The sequence below is a fragment of the Notamacropus eugenii genome, chromosome 3, assembly GCF_028372415.1.
Source record: "Notamacropus eugenii isolate mMacEug1 chromosome 3, mMacEug1.pri_v2, whole genome shotgun sequence".
NCBI classification, from domain to species: Eukaryota; Metazoa; Chordata; class Mammalia; order Diprotodontia; family Macropodidae; genus Notamacropus; species Notamacropus eugenii.
This window is the reverse complement of record NC_092874.1, coordinates 207227115-207244419: the sequence shown is the minus strand read 5'-3', so window position 1 is coordinate 207244419 and position 17305 is coordinate 207227115. Positions and strand designations below refer to the sequence as shown.

Here is a 17305-nt window from a genome sequence, read left to right as displayed (position 1 = left end):
ATTATGTCACTTCTTAATAGCAAAATAATATTACTTTCAAAATATTTATTTTCAGTTTTCAACATTTACTTCCACAAGTTTTCTCGACTTCCTTCCCTTCCCCCATCCCCAAGATGGCATGCAATCTGACACAGGCTCTACATATACATTCTTATTAAACATATTTTCACATTAATCATGTTGTATAGAAGAATTAGAACAAATGGAGAAACCATGAGAAAGAAGGATGTGGATGGCATTTTCCACCATGAGTCTTTTGGAGTTGTCTTAGACCTTTTCATTGCTGAGAAGAGCTAAGTCTATCAAAGTCAGTCATCACACTGTGGCTATTACTGTGTACAAGATTTTCCTGGTTCTGCTCACTTCACTTTGCATCAGTCCATATAAATCTTTCCAAGTTTTTCTGAAAACCACCTGCTCATCATTTTTTATAGCAAAATAGTATTCCATTACATTCATATATCACAATTTGTTCAGCCATTCCCCAATTGATGGGCATCCCTTCAATTTCCAGTTCTTGGCCACTGCAAAAAGAGCTGCTCTAAATATTTTTGTACATATGGGTTCTTTCCCCATTTTTATGATCTCTTTGGGATATAGCCCTAGAAGTGGTATTGCTGGCTCAAAGGGTAATAATGCACATTTTTATAGCCCTTTGAGCATAGTTCCAAACTGCTCTCCAGAATCGTTGGTTCAATTCACAACTCCACCAACAATGTATCAGTGTTCCAGCTTTTCTATATCTTCTCCAACATTTATCATTTTCCTGTTTTGTCATGTTAGCCAAACTGCTAAGTGTAATGTGGTACCTCAGAGTTGTTTTGATTTGCATTTCTCTAATTAATAGTGATTTAGAGTATTTTTTCATATGACTAGAGATAGCTTTAATTTCTTCCTCTGAAAACTGTCATATCATTTGACCATTCATCTTATAAGTTCTCAGTTCTCTATGTATTTTAGAAATGAGACCTTTAGCAGTCACTGGTTGTAAAAATTTTTTCCCAATTTTCTGATTCCCTCCTAATCTTGGTTGCATTGATTTTGTTTCTGTAAAAACTTTTCAATTTAATGTAATCAAAATTATCCATTTTTCATTTCATTATGTTCTTCATCTCGTTTGGTTATAAATTTTCTCCACTCTCCATAAATCTGACAGGTAAACTATTCCTTGCTCTCCTAATTTGCTTATAATGTCAGCCTTTATATCTACATTGTGTACTCATTTGGACTTTATTTTGGTATGAAGTGTAAAATATTGGTCTATGCCCAGTTTTCGTCACACTATTTTCCAGTCAAAATAACACTCCATTACATCAATATACATAATTTGTCTGGTCATTCCCTGATCAACACCTCCTGGTTTCTACTTCATAAAGGTTTACTACAATAATTTTGTTACATACATGGGAATCATCCTCATTCAATAATCACTAGAGTACTATCACATCTAATTTTTCTAAAATTCCATTTTTGTCTTTAACATCTTTCCTTCTTTTCCATGAGACTTGTATAGTTCTGCATGGAGTAGACAGAAGGCCATTACTATGTTTTATTTCTTCCTCTAAGTCAATTAACTTTTTCTTTAGGCATTTAGATGCTATATATTTTGGTACATATATGTTAAGTATTGATATTAATTGTATATGGTACTTTTAAGCATAATGTAGCTTCTCTGTTTAGCCCAGTCTTTTTTTTTGCTTCCAACTTGTCTGAAATCACGATCACTACCCCTGCTTTTTATTTAATTCAGCCAAAGCATAAGAGAGTTTCCTTTAGTCCCTTCTCTTAATTCTCTGTCAATATGTTCTAGTTGGGTTTCTTATAAACAACATATTGCTGGAATCTGCTTTCTAGACAACTGTTATGATAATTATGCATCTTTTCCCATCCTATTCTCTTTAATTTCTCCACTCTACCCCATTCCCACTCCTTGCTACAAGCGAGTGTGTGAATGAAGAGTGTGCACATCCCTGGGGATCTTCCTGCTCCTCTTTTCTTCCCTTTGCCCAGCAGTTTCTTACCCTCCCTTTTTTCCCTTTTAAATCCCCCTTATAATTCACCTCACAAGGCTGAAATTTGTTTTGCTTATGACTAAACTCTCCCATCAGCCTACCCTTACTTTTATTTCCCCCTTTCCTGTCTCCTTTCCCTACTCCCCCCATTTCTATTAAGATGAGTCTATTCGTACACAAACTCTTTATGTGTATGTGCACTTTTTTCTATACTCCTTTTTCTAATTTAAATGAAAGTGAAGGTCAAGTGAAATTATTCACTCCCACCACCTTCCCCCGCTTGTTTCTATAGTCTTCTACTTGCTCATTCAAATGACATGAAACACTAAGTTCCTCTTCTCCCATTTTCTTCTCTAGTGGATTCCTTTTTTTCTTTTTGTCCTTATTTTAAGATTTATCAAAACATACCCCACTTTGAAGTCCTTTGTCTTATTTAAATCGCTGTTAAAAGTAAGGACATTATAGGTCAGAGGAAAGCATTTGTTTCTTCACCCCCTATAAAAATGCAAAAACTTCTTCCTTGTATAGACCCTACCAATTATTCAAATGTATTTAACTTTTTATGTTTCTATTAATTCCTATGTTTATATTCAAAACTTTCTATTCATCTCTCCTCTTTTCATCAGGAATACTTAGAAAACCTCTACCTCCTTAAAGTTCCATTTCTTTACCCCACAATCCCTCTCTCATGCACAAACACACATATGCACACCACAGGATTATTTTTATAAGTTATCTTTGCTTGTAACCCTACATCTTGTGCCTTTTGAAGCATCTATTCCAAGATTTCTCCTCCTTAAGAGTAGTAGCTGACAAATTTCACGTGATCTTGACTGTGCTTCCTTGATACATTAACTTTCTTTTTGGATGCCTATAATACTTTTTAATTTGGCCTCCAAGCTCTGGATTTTGGCTATGACTTTCTAGAGAATTTTCATTTAGGAGTTTCTTTTTTTCCCCCACTTAATAGTATTTAATTTTTTTCCAATTACATGTAAAGATAGTTTTCAACATTGACTTTTATAACATTTTGAATTACAAATTTTTCCTCCCTCCTCCCCAAGATGAAAAGCAATCTGATACAGGCTATACATGTACAAGGGGCAGCTAGGTGGTGCGGTGGATAGAGCACCAGTGCAGAAGTCAGGAGGACCTGAGTTCAAATCTCACCTCAGACACTTGACACTCACTAGCTGTGTAACCTTGGGCAAGTCACTTAACCTCAATTGCCTCATCCTGGGTCATCTCCTGTCATCCTGATGAATATCTGGTCACTGGATTCAGATGGCTCTGGAGAAGTGAGGCTGGTGACCTGCACAACCCAAGTCAAGTGCAAGTCATGTCATCATTTCTCTGATGGTATGGTCTTCTTTGGCAATGAAGGACAAACACACACACATGTACAATCATATTATACATATACAACCATATTTCCACATTAGTCATGTTGTTAAAAGATAATCAGGAAAAAAGGGAACAACCACAAGAAAGAAAAAAAATAGTATGCTTTGATCTGCCTTTGGACTCCATAGCTCTTTCTCTGGGTGTGGATGGCATTGTCCATCATGATCATGAGTCTTTTGGAATTGTCTTAGATCACTGTATTGTTGAGAAGAGCTAAATCATCACGCAATGTTGGTGCTACTACGTACAATGTTCTCCTGGTTCTGCTAAGTGGTCCTTTTAAGAGGTAACCAATTGTTTCTATTTTCACTCTCCTGATTGTAATGGAAGTCTGAGAAGTCTTCATTCGTAATTTCTTGAAATATGGTATCTAGGTTCATTTTTTCATCATGGTTTTCGGTAGCATGTTCAGTAGCATGGATTCACAGCGTGTTTTTTTTTCCTCCTTGCTTTATTTTCCAGGTGAGTTATTTTTTTATGTTAGGTACACCTTGTATTTTCTTCTATTTTTTAAAGTCTTTTAACTTGCATATTTCTTGTCTCTTGAAGTCATTAACTTTTGTTTGATCCATTCTAATTTTCAGGGAATTTATTTCTTGAATAAAGTTTTATACATTTTGTGCAATTTCTGTTCATCACTTATTTCCAAGTCTTTCCTCTGGTACTCTTTATTTTTCTCCTCAAGGAATCTCATTTCATTTATAATATGATTTTTAAATTCCTGATTCATTCCTTCTAGGAATTCTAGTTGACCTTGTAGAAAAGTCATACTTTGTTTTTAAATTTTGCTTGTAGGTGCTATTTGTGCCCTAGTCATCTCTGGCTTTAAAACATCTTTTTAATTTGGGAGTTTTTGTTTGTTATTTATTCTTCCAGACTTATTTCCTAATTTAGAACTGTGGGTTAGAGCCAGGCTCTGTGCACTTTTGGAGGGACTGTCAGGACCTTCTTGCATAACGGTCAATACTGTCTTGGGTCTTGCTGCTTTTTCTGGACTAAGTGTTATATTCTTCAAATATCTCAGGGACAGCTCAGGTCAGGGGACCTGCAAAATTTCAGTGTGCCTTAAGCAGTTTGATCTAGGGCTGTTATTGTTCCTCTCAGAGTCTGAGTCTTGCAAGCTCCCAATCAGTCTGGGTCAGGTGACACAAGTAAAGACTTACCCCTGGTTTGAATACCAAGAGAAACGGCTGCTGAACTTAGCCACAGTCAGTTATCTAGAAGGCTCTGCAGGTTCAGAGTAATAAAACTTCAGGCTCATTGCTGGTCCAAGTTGCTTGCTCTGGCTACTCTGCTGCAGACCCCAGCTTTGAATGTGTAATGCCATCCATGTTCAGAGACACACAGCTGCTACCTGATTCCATTTCTGCTCCTTATCCAGTAAAAAAGCACAAGCTCAGTCTATACTGGCTCTGCAAGGACACCCTTATTCCAAAACGGACCCCTGCCCTAGCTTTGGAGGCAAAAGACACAGATGGCAGCTGACTCTTACTCCCATGCCTTGAATGGTACATAGCCCCAGGCCCTTTCATATTAGATTCAAGACACTGCTCTGAAATGGGGTCCTACAGACTCCTACTCAGTCAGTCACTATGCTGAAATCTCTAAATGGGACTTCTTGGCTGGCTAGCCCCTTTCAGTGCCGGCAGACCTCTAGCTATTTCCTTATGATCATTTTGGCTGGAAAAATGATTCACTGTAATTTCTACTTAGATTTTTTGATTGCTACTTGGTCTGATATTTTCTTGAAATAAATATGGTAGAGAGTTACTCCATCATGGATAACTAGATGGAGAACAGCTTTGTGCACACCATTTTTGCTAGAGATAAAAGACAACAAACCTACTTTTCTTCTCTACGTGAGAAGCCTGAAAATATTTTGAGGCACACAGTTCTGCTCAGACTATGTTCTTTACTTTGAGAAGCAATATTCTGTGAATACAGTGGTGGTACATACATACAATATGGTGGTACACTTTCTCATCAGTCTTTTGAAATTAAAACTGATCGCTGAAATCATCAATTCAATATGTGAAGTTATTTTTCTTGCATTATTGTGGTCGTATAAATTGTCGTCCTTGATCTGCTTATCTCCTCTGTTTTAGTTCACACTTGTTTTTCTGAATGTATAATTTCTTATAATGCAATGATATTCCAAAACAATCACACACCACAATTTGTTTAGCCATTTCACTGATGGGCACACTGTCCTCCCACAACTCCTAGAAGTTCCATTTTCATCTTCTGCCATTGTTGCTAAATCTGACGGAATTGCAGATAAACCTCCAAGTTATTTTAGCATGGAGTTTTCTTAATACTAATGATTTGGAATATTTTATTTTCTATGAATACTTCTATACTTTGTCTAGCTAGTATTTCTTTGATTAGTCATAAATGTGAACAGCATCTTATTCCCTACAGTGGCCTATCGTGGCTGTAAAAAGTGTGAGCCTGGGTGAGTCACATAATCTCCAGGTGCTCCGGGTAATTCTTAATGACTAAGTTTTAGAGAAAGTGTTGATCTGTACTGGTGTAGAAAATTCCTCACTAGGAGCTCCCTTCAATGATGAAATTACAGATTCAGTAAGAAAAAAATGATGTTTTGTATTTAGGTCGTTTATCCTTTTGGAGTTTATTGTACTACTGCGGTGTAAGCTCCAGGTCTAAACTTCATTTCTGCCAAAGTCCTTTCCAGGATGTTTTAATGGGAGTTAAAAATCTTCCTCACCCAGTAATAGGCCTCAGGTAGGGCTATTAAGGGAAGTTTGATTATGGGAGGCTTGTTTTGTATGAAAGCCCATACCTTTTGTTGATTGCTAACAAGGCACTGGGTTAAAAGGATTGTGCCTTCCTCTGAAAAGTGTATACACACTCTGAGGTAAGGTTTTGCTTTGGGGTTCAAATTATTGGAAGAGTGTTTGTGTGATTAGGCCAGCTGTTAAGGAGCTCCCCCTCCCACCTCTCTGAAAACTCAGATGTTGGTGCTTCTGTCTCTGTCTCTGTCTCTCTCTCTCACACAGGAAGTCTGTTAGAGGGTGGTCATTCATTGCGAAATGCCTAAACCAGCTCAGTAGCTGGTGCTCTAAAATTTTAAAACACTATGCTAACTATGATTCATTGCTTTTCGATCTTGTTTACTCAATCTGTTCCACTGATCAACTTTTCTATTTTTCAACTGATATTATTTAGTTTAAGGATTACTGCTTTATAGCATAGTTTGAGATGTGGTGATAACTCCTCAACTTTGCTGGGTTTAAATGAATCCATTTACTTAGTAACTTTTTTTCTTTTTAAAGAATATTGCGAAGTCTGTATTTGGCCAGAGAAAATCTATTGTGATATGTGAACATTCACCTACTACTCTATTTGGGGGAGATAGTGGATGTTGCCAGCATCATAGATAACTAGATGGAGAATGTCCTTTGTGCTCACAAACACCTCAGTTAGTTTGTGAAGCATCCAGCATTTCTGGGGCAGCCAACTGCTTCCAGTGTTTCTTGGACTGATGAGCCATGCCTTTGGCACACCTGGGGAAATAGTAACTCCTTTTTTTCACAGACAGTGTAAAGGTAAATTTCAACCTTCAAAATTCAAATTAATGAAATTTCACTATATTCCCTCAATCATTCAGTATTAATATATCAGAAGTCTTTTTTCACAATCTAACAGCCTAGGCAGTGACAGAAATCTGGTTTCCTACAAGGAACGGTAAGGAAAAGAGTAGATTTTTCCAAAGGTATATGAAAAACATGTCTATCTAAGATCACTATTTCCTTTTTTAACATGTATCATTTTAACATATATCCTTCCCCTATAGTCTTTTAATATGTTATATAACCTCTAAAAATCTAAGCCATTAATATCAAGACCTCAGGGACAAAATTCTAACCTACTGGGAACATAACATATGAAGCAAACAACATCCTTCGGATGCACTTAATCGTCCATATTTCTTTAAGAGGAGAGCTAAACAGAAATGATAAAGGTAGAATGAGCAATGCTTCAAGAATGGATTCCTGTTCCCTTCCTTCCCCATTCTCCTTTTTTGCTTAGCTGTCCTTTAGCTTACAGACTAGTTAGACCAAACAAGAAGGATCATCCTGGCCATCTAGTCTTCTAATGGCAAGGTGGTATATTCAATTTTTATATTCAAAGGAAACTAGAGAAATCCTTCAAATTACTATGTGACAGACAAAAAGGATAAGAATAGAGGGAAGAATCAAGACAGGAGAAATTATATGTAAGCTATTCTTGAGGAAAATAGCAACCAACAGTCCAATCCTTACCCATCCGCCTTGCTGAATTATATAATTTGCAGCGTAGTCCTCTAGATATGTCACACCAAATTGTATCAATGCACTAAGATGATCCTGCCCTTGTCTTGTCAATTCCATCAGCATTTGCTGCAGAAGAATCAGAGGCACCAAAACCTTCAAAAAAAGGAGAAAGTAAAATTTTAAATTTGGAAATAATTTTTTAGCGTTAACTATCAGGAAAGAACTGACTATATAGTGTATAGATGAGAGTAGATTTCTCTACAACAAAGAATAAAAGGCTAATAATCTCCTATAGGATTGTCCTGTGAAAATATACAGACTTCTAAAATAGAGAGACATATGTGTGGCCTTGCATGATTTACAAAAGGAGCTGCACTTACAACAGAGTGGCAGCTACTCAAAGGCAGAAACTTTTTAAATTTTTATATCCCTAGCACCCAGTCTACTATAAACTCCACATAAGCAAGGACGCTCTTTTTCTCAGCAGTATTCTTTCCCCTCAAATACCTCTACTGGAAACTGGAGTACCCTTTGAAATTGTTGAGGGAACTCAGTATAAGAATATCCTGACTGCCAGGAAGGAACTTATTAATATATTTGACCTCGTGCCCTTCTAAGTCACTGATCCAGGTATATAGACTCTTGTCCCCTCACAGTCCTGCAGTTAGAACAATCTGAGTCTTGAAGAGTATCGGCTTGTTGTCCTGGAGAACTCCTCCCAAGAAATAGAGACAAGACTTGAGCAACTTGGAATGACCAAATAATGTAGGGGTTTTGGGAGATGTCCTAAATTTGGGCAGGGCAGAAGAACCTTTATTGCCCTAATCCCAGATAATGAAATTCAATTTTGCTAACACCACCACAGGCTAATAATCAATCATTTTCTTGACCCCTTGGAAGGAATATCACCACCCTGTGGTTAACTAACATGAATGCAGGCTCCGGTTCTGCTCCCATCACCCTAGAGGACTGATTTGTGTGAGCAAACACACTTGCCCAATCAGCCACTAGGAATGTCCCAAGATCCCATTCAAATTTCACATGCTGGTTTGCTAAAGCCTATATGGTAATATGGTCAGGAAGGTCATACCTAAAATCTGAAGCCACAAGGGCCTTAGAAGGTGAGATCTAATTGCTCCCCACACAGGTGGCTCACAGGGAATGTGAGCCGACGAGGCAGCAAAAATTCAGTTTGCCAAACTGATCTTTTAGGAATTTCACCACCTCTCTTGCTGACAACCATTGGGGAAACAGCTACTGAAGGAATTCATCTTTATGGGGTAAGGTATTCAGAATTATTCATCTTAACCACCTAAAAAGGGACAAAGAATTGTCCCCATCCAAGGCCTCTAACAATTAACTGGCTTTGGAAAAACATATCTTCTGTGAGCTCCCTAAGGTTCTTGAACTCAGAAACTGGGAAGCCGTATTTAGATTATATTCTCATCACTTATCATTCTAATGACTTATTACAGTGCTGTTTTCATCAATAATCAGCTAATATTTAATATTTACTTTGCACTTACCAGATGTTTGGCACAATGTTAAGCACTGGGGATATAAAAAAAGGCAAAAGACAAGTCCCTGCCCTCAAGAAACTCACAATCCAATGGAAAACACTTACTATTGCCTACTATGCAACATGTACTATGTTAAGTGCTTTAAAAATATCTCATTTGATTCTCCTAACAACCCTGGGAGGTCCTGTTCTTATCTTCGCTTTTACATCTGAGACTAATAACTAACTAACAGGAAGCACAGAATGACGATGATGGTAACAATAACGAGCGTTTCTTGAGGGCCAAGTACCATCAAGCACTTCATGATATTATCCCATTTGATCCTCACAATAGCCCTGGGAGATAGATGAAACTGAGGCAGATAGAGGCTAAGTGATTTATCCAGGGTCACCCAGATAGCAAGACTATATTACCCACAGGTAGACTATGAACCTGAACATGGATCACCAAGCAGTGATTACAAGGCATGGTTCTTAAAATCAAAAGCATACACAACACTCTACAGTAGTTAAAAGCACAAAGATATTTTGTTTCCATTTTCCTTATATTACTGATCCAACTTTTCTAAAACTGTTGGTAAGAGCCAGTAGATACTGGGTTATTTTTTTTGGAGGGAGGAGGGGAGCAAGTATCGAAGGCAATTGGGATTAAGTGACCTTCCCTCAGGGTCCCACGGCTATTATGTTTCTGAGGTCACAACTGAACATCAGGGCTGATGCTATATCCAACTATGCCACCTAGCTACCTCAATGTTGGCTTTTTAATTTTTTACTCTGTATATGAAACTCTTTTAAGCACCCATTGTATTAATATCACAGGGTGAGAGGGGGCCCCTTCCTTATCCCATTTAAAGGGCAACTCATGAGTTCTGGGTACCAGACTTGGGGCATCCAATTATAAAAACTTTTGTTTCCACATTACTCTTCCCATTTCAACTACGAAGTCACTGTGATTCAAACCTGAAAATTAATACTAAATATTCTGGATCAATCCATATTTGGACCCAGTGATTCAGGTTTACAATTGAAATGCAATGAAACACGGGAGACCATAAAATGCAATTAAAACATTCATAATAAAGGCTTAAAGATAATTACTAAATATAAAAACTGCATCTCCCCTTCACCTTTGTCTACATTTGCCACAGCAGCAACACAGCATCAAAAGGACATTCTCTAGAGAAGTGGGAAATTCTGCCAGATTTTAGGATCACCAGTTCCTGAGAGGCTGGTTTTTTATACCCATGGTAGTCCAATCGAATCCAGAGTTTGGTCATTATGCCTCCTTAAAGGGAAACCATCCCAGTCTATGTAAAATGGATACTATTTCTATAATGTGTGTGGTAATGGAAAGAGTACCAGCCTTGGACTCAACTTTAAATATGTTCTGCTACAGCCATATTGTCTTGGACAAATAACTTCTTTGAGTTGAAGTTTTCTCATCTATAAAAGCAAGGGGTTGGATCCAGATGATCTTCTAATACTAGATTCTATTCTGAGTAAAAACACCAAGTTGAGAACGTCTATAGCTCTATTTTAATATTAATAATAATAGCGAGCATTTATGGAGTACTTTAAAATGTGCAAAGTGTTCTACACGTTATCATTTGATTCTTACAACACTATGAGGTAGGTACTATTATTATCAACATTTTACCGGTAAGGAAGTTGATGCCCAGGATCAGATAGTAATCAAGTGTCTGTGGCAGGATTTTAACTCAAGTCTTTCTGACATCAACAGTCTATCCACTGTACCACCTGGTTACCCTGTCTGTCCTTTAGAAAATGAAAACAATATTCACTTAAAAAAATGATCATTAACATTGTTTAGTTGAAAAAAGATTTTTAAATAAGCATTTGTTTAAACCATAGTCTATCAAATACCTAGGATTCTAGATTTGGAGCTGAAAAGTAAAGTCAGAAAGCATTTAACCTCCTCCGTTTTAACAAATGAGGAAACTCAGGTCCAGAGAGTTTAAACAAGTTGCAAAGGTTAGACAGGGACAGCTAGGTGTTGCAATGGATAGAGTGCTAGGTCTGGAGTCAGGAAGACTCATCTTTCTAAGCTCAAATCTAGCCTTAGATACTTTCTAGCTGTGTGACCCTGGGCAAGTCATTTAATCCTGTTTGTCTCAGTTTCCTCATCTGTAAAATGAGCTGGGGAAGGAAATGGCAAATTACTCTGGTATCTTTGCCAAGAAAAACCCAAACTGGGTCACAAAGCTAGAAACAACTGAACAAAAGGTCACAGACTGTGAGAGACAGCAGAGTCAAGTTTCCACAGAGTCACTAGTTGCTGAAGTTATTAAGAATAGGTCAGATAATAAGAAAGCTAGCAGACTGCAGGTGGGTCCAACCAATCAAGAGACAGTGGCCTTCAGAAAACCACAAAGTTTCTGATGAAGGGGTCCAAGCCTAGAACCCGCCTGAACTGGTTGGGGAATATGACTGGGAATAACTGGGAGAAAGTTTTTCTTCTTTATGATTGCTTAATAAGCCACATGCACATTAACTTCTCCACTCAGGGGGTAAAGATAGCACAAAATTAGGCACAATTCATATTTGGGGGTTGGAGAGAAGAAACATATCAAGGGCATATGTAGTAGGCATGTAGAGAAGATGGTGACCTAATTAATGGAGAATGGACCAATCCGTCTCCTAGTGGGAGGATCTGTCTTGAACTAATGGTACATAGCTCATCTCGCTTCTGTACTCACTACTCCCTCCTCCTGAAAAGGGGCTTGGGATCCGCTTTAGCCAAAGCATTCAATTCCTCTGAACTCTGCTGCAATAAATTTTCCTTGATACCTTTTTAGTGTCAAGCATGTCTCCAACACAGAGCAAATAATAGTGCCAAAATCTGAACATATATACTGACTACAAATCCAACATACCTTCTACTGTAACACATCAAGGAGTCTTTGGAAGTTATCTTGTCCAACTTCTTAGTCTAAACTAGAATTCCTCCCTCTAAAAATGATGGTCATCAATCTGCTGCTTTTAAAAACATTCCTTACATTCTAATCAAGGAATGGATCACCTCAAATGGATTAAACTATCCTCTCCATCCAGACTATGCCCATTTTAAATATATACAGCAAGCATCCCCATGTCTATCTTGACCTCCAGTCCTATATTTTTATCTACAAGACACTGCTACATGAATATTCAATATATACATCAAACTCAACATGTCCAAAATTCAGCATCTTCCTCCTAAAATCTACACCTCTCACAAACTTCACTATTATGATTGGAGTCACAATCATTTTTTCAGTATATGTTCTCAACTCTTTCATCCCATATATTTAATCTGCTGCCAAATCTTTTTTATTTCTCTACTTCCATGACAACTCTTGAATCCATCCCCTTCTCATCACTCATACTGTCACCAACTCAGTTCAGTTTCTCATTACCCCTTGTAAGGACTATAGAAATTGCCTCCCAATTGGTATCACTGGTTCAAGTCTCCCCATAGCTGCCGAAGTGGAAAGGGATGGACCATATTACCATATTATTCCCTACTCAGTAAATTCTAGTGGCTTCCAATGAACTCTAGGATAAATATAAATTCTTTGACCTTTTTAACTTCATTATGCATCACTCCCCTTCCTGCACTCTACAGTCTAAACACACTGGCCTTCTTGCTGCCCCTCACAAACAGGATCCCATGTTCCTTCTCCATGTCTTTGTGCTGTCCAACTATCATGCCTGGAATGCACTCCCCCCTCACTTTACTTTGTGGCATCCCTTACCTGTTTCAGGCAATCCAAGCATCACTTTCTAAAAGAAGCCTTTCCTAATCTCCTCAGTTTCTGATGCTACCTCATTTTTATTCTGTCTATGCTCATATAAGTCCATGTTTTCTCCTCTGATAGAACATAAGCTCTTTGAGAAAAGGGTAAATTTCATTTAATGACAGAAGGGAAGAAATATCTTTCACAGGTAGGGAAAGGGAGAGAGTTCTTAGCCAAAAAGGGACAGGGGTGATCATGATGGTACATAGGTTCTAGGAATGCCCTTGAAATGTCCTTGAATCCACCCACTAGATCTGGAGTTCGCCTGAGGCTATAAGCTTTTCATTATACCTATGCCTAAATCTTGGTTACCTCCGATCACCTTCACCTACTTCACACCTCTGATCCTATCAAAACCCCATTCTCTTGGTTCCTGGCCTCCTCCACCCCAGCCTACTGGCCACTCCCATCAAGATCCTCCCTAGAGCCCCTCCTTCCAACATCCCAGACAGACTACTTGGCCACTCCTAGATCCCTCCCACAGTCCTTCAGGATATAAGATTCATTTTGGTTCCAAGAAGGTGCTCAGATTCATTCTGGCCTGCAAGTACTATATAGACTCCTTCAGAGTCTACCCAATGTGGTGGATCTTTAAAAATTTTGTTTTTCTTTGGCTGAAAGAAGGCTTGGGTCGAATTCATTTGGGTAGGACCTTTGTGTCGCTATTTTTGGGTCCCAACACCCCTAAATCTCAACAATAACACAAGACAAAATGACCAATTTTGATTACACAAAATTGAAAAGTTCTTGTAAAAGCAAAATCAGTGTAGTTACAAAGAAAGGGGAAAAATGAGTTGGGGGGAAATTTTAACAAATTTCTCTGACAAAAATCTGATAGATATAAAAGATTCACATAAATATATAAGGACAAGAGCCACTCCACGTATATTACTATGTTGAGAAAGAGAACTGCTCCAGAATTACAGAATTTCCCAAATGGGGATGAAATATTGCAACATCAACTCATACCATCCTAATGATGAAAAAAATTGAGAATTTTTTCCAAGATATGCTTCAATGTCCTGGCAATCAAGATTAGATTTGTAAAAACAGATTACGTCAAAAGTAAACTAAATTTTCAAGCTGGTAAACATATCAGGATTAAGAATTAAAGAGTGTGTCAAAATTTTATAAATTTTATGACAAATAATGTGAAAGAATGCGGCAAAAGAAGGAAATTTTGCACATTCTTCTCTACTAAATATGGGGCACAGACTTTAGGAACCTTCTAGCCACTTAATCTGGCTTTTCATACCCAAATCTATTACCCATAACCCATCCTGGCCCTCCATAGTTTCTTACCTTGGAATGACCCCACCTGCTTCTCACCCCTACCCCTCCATTGACAGTTATCTCCCAATTGCCTCTAGCTGTTTTCCACCCTTAATCAATCACCCTAGTCCCACTAAGATCCTCCTTGGACAGCTCAAGATCTTCCCTAAACCCCTCCTCCCATCACCTCAGAATACTAGACCACCCCAATATTCCTCTCACAGTCTGTATATAAGTTCCATCTAGTCTGAAAGAAGGTCTGAGTCGAATTCATTCAGGCAGGCCCCAGGGTGTTGGTATTTTGGGGTCCCAAACACCCCAAACCTCAACATGAATTCAACTCGAGCCTTCTTTCAGTCAAAGTGAAACAAAGTTTATTAAAGATTTGCCTTACTGGGCTGACTCTTTAGGAGCCTGGCCATTTGTGAGGCTTGTATTAACAAGTGGGCCAGATAGAATCTCAGCTAGACAGAGTCAGAGCTGCATTGAATCTGAGTGCCTTCATGGAGGTGAGATGGAACTTATATACAGAAAGTCTGGCAGGAAAGATCTAGAGGTGGTCCAGTAGTCTGGGAGGAGGGTCTAAGGAGGATCTGGATGAGACTGGGGTAACTAGTGATGTAATCAAGGGTGGAAAACAGCTGGAGGCAATTGGGAGGTATGAGAAAATGGAGGGCTTGAGTGGGATACACGTGAGGCAATACAGAGGGTAACACAAAGGAGGGCCAGGCTAGGTTAAGGGAAATAGATTTGAGTATGAAAGGCCAGATAAAGGGGGAAGATTCAAGCAGAGCTCAAGGAGGCTCCCCCAAGTCTGTACCCCATCAATAATGCCTAACTTTTCTTTATCTTCTCTGAGATACTGTAGAAAAGAAGGGAACTATTCTCGGCAATTACTTTGCAGAAGACTCATTCAAATGGAAACAGTTCCATTCAAAGAGAAAAGGAAATGCAAAAGGATGTTAAAGCAATTTCAATTCACAGCTCCAATAGCTAAGGTATTACTAGAGGAATGACAAAATGTATCTGCATAAGAAAACAAGGACCAAGGCCAAGGAATCTACATGGAAAATAATGTCTTGGAGTAGTTTTCTAGATTCCTCCAGACAAAAAATAGTACTGTTGAAGTCCAACATTATAAACTAAAAGAAAACAGCCAAAATATTTGACATAGTGAAACCAATCTAAACGGTGAAGATTTTTATATAATTGGGGCGTGGGGCTATAAATTGCCAGGTGTTTTTTTTTCTAGAGCTATAAATTCATTTGGCATTTAAAGCCCTTCACAACTTTGCTCCTCCCTACCTTTATAGATATCGTCTATTTTATTCTCTTCCATATAATCTACCACCCAGTAATACTAACATTCCGATCCTGGAACAGATCCTCCACCTGCATTTTCAATGTCAGTCTCACGGGTGTTAAATCTCTCTTTGGGCTTCCCTGGCTTCCTAAAAAATGCAAGTCAAATCTCAACTTCTTTCAGCCTGAGGTCTTCCCACACAACCTCCTCCCACTCACCTAAATACACACACTCCACTCACTATTGTTAGGAGTTCCCCAGAGAGATCACCTTTCATCTATTCCGTTATATTTCCTGTATGTACATAGCTAATAAACGAATGAAGTATTTCTTTATACAAAGTTTACTATGTGCAAAGCACTGTGCTGAGCACTAAGGACACAAATAAAAAAATAAGATAGTCCCTGCTCTCAAGGAGCTCCCTTTCTATATTGGGGGAGACAGTACATATGGAAGGTTTCAGCTGCAAGTTAGATGGAAAGGTCCAAAGGTCCTGAGGGTAGTCAACACAAACTGAAAGCAAGCAGACCAAAAGCTGACCCAGTTCCCATTCCCAGACCTACGAACTGCCTGATCATCTCCAGCCAGATGTTTTTGTAAATACTTAACTCTACCCCTCTCAAGCTTTCTTTAAGGACTTTCACTTAATTATGCAAAATAACCTATCACTTCAAAGGGTGGGATGTCCCCAACCTCCCTCCATCCCCACACATACACACCCCGGTAGTCAGATCCTTTGGAGAATGCACAACTCTCCCTCTTATTCCAATACTTGAAAAAAACCCCCAAAACCCGTAACCCAATCCTTGCTGCTGCATGGTATCCCAGCTGCAACTCCGTTGCCCCAATTAAAGATCATAAATTTTGCTACATTGGCTGTCTTCTCTTTAATTGAGGCTGGCACGGTGCAGCCTCCTCTTTAATGTCATTGCTACTGACAAAGACATATCAGTTTGTGATACTGAAACATCTATCAATGACAAAAACCTTTTCTGGGTCTTCAAAAAAAAAAAAATGGGGCTGTAGCACCTTCAGGAGCAATTGCTGGACTATATCTCCACAGGGGGTTACTTCCCAGGATGATGGTAGCAAGCAGCGTACTGAAAGCATTGTTATGTTATTCCAAAGGCTACTGGGTTCAGACTCCTAGGCAGTTATCCCTGGGGTTCCAGGAGAGAGGGTAGTTAGTCAAAGCGGTGGTGGTGGCGGCTTGACTTGCTTGGTATGTGCCTGTAGGCTGGACTAACTGTCCTATGAAAGGTTTGATCATAAGACTAAGAAACTTGTATAAAAAGGAGGAGCTATGTAAGAACCAAATAGAGAAACCAAGGATCCTAGAAAGCAGAGATGATAGAGGAGAATGATACAAAGCTGAGCCAGGAAGAACTGGTAGTTCAAAGGCAAATAGCAAAAGAAGAGAAGGCAGGACTGAACTGTTGCAAACATGGGAGATACAAAGCAAGACCACAGGTCCCACAGGCACTTCAGAGGAAAAGGTCAGGTTGATGGCATCATACTCAGCTATTCAACGATGAAGGAAGTTCCAAGAAAAAAAGTCTGTTTTTATCCCCAACTTCCCCTTCTGGTACCTATCTATCTACAGACACACTATAAATCATGGTCTTTAATTTACATAAGAACGTAAATTAAAGCAGAGAGCCAAACATGGGAGTAAATGCTCCAAATTTCCCTAATACGGTTTCGAGCAACTGTGATTGTAC

General features: G+C 38.7%; 1 protein-coding gene across 3 annotated transcripts in view; it reads right to left on the bottom strand.

Moving 5' to 3' along the window:
- Positions 1-17305, bottom strand: part of BCL2L13 (BCL2 like 13) — a 120831-nt gene that overhangs the window by 46973 nt on the left and 56553 nt on the right. For 2 of the 3 annotated variants that reach the window (XM_072654149.1, XM_072654147.1), the window contains exon 6: positions 7703-7846. In XM_072654149.1, coding sequence (XP_072510250.1) covers positions 7703-7846 — 144 coding nt within the window. Of the gene's footprint in view, positions 1-7702; positions 7847-10869; positions 10936-17305 lie in introns of those variants that run through there. The other variant, XM_072654148.1, reaches the window with a different exon arrangement.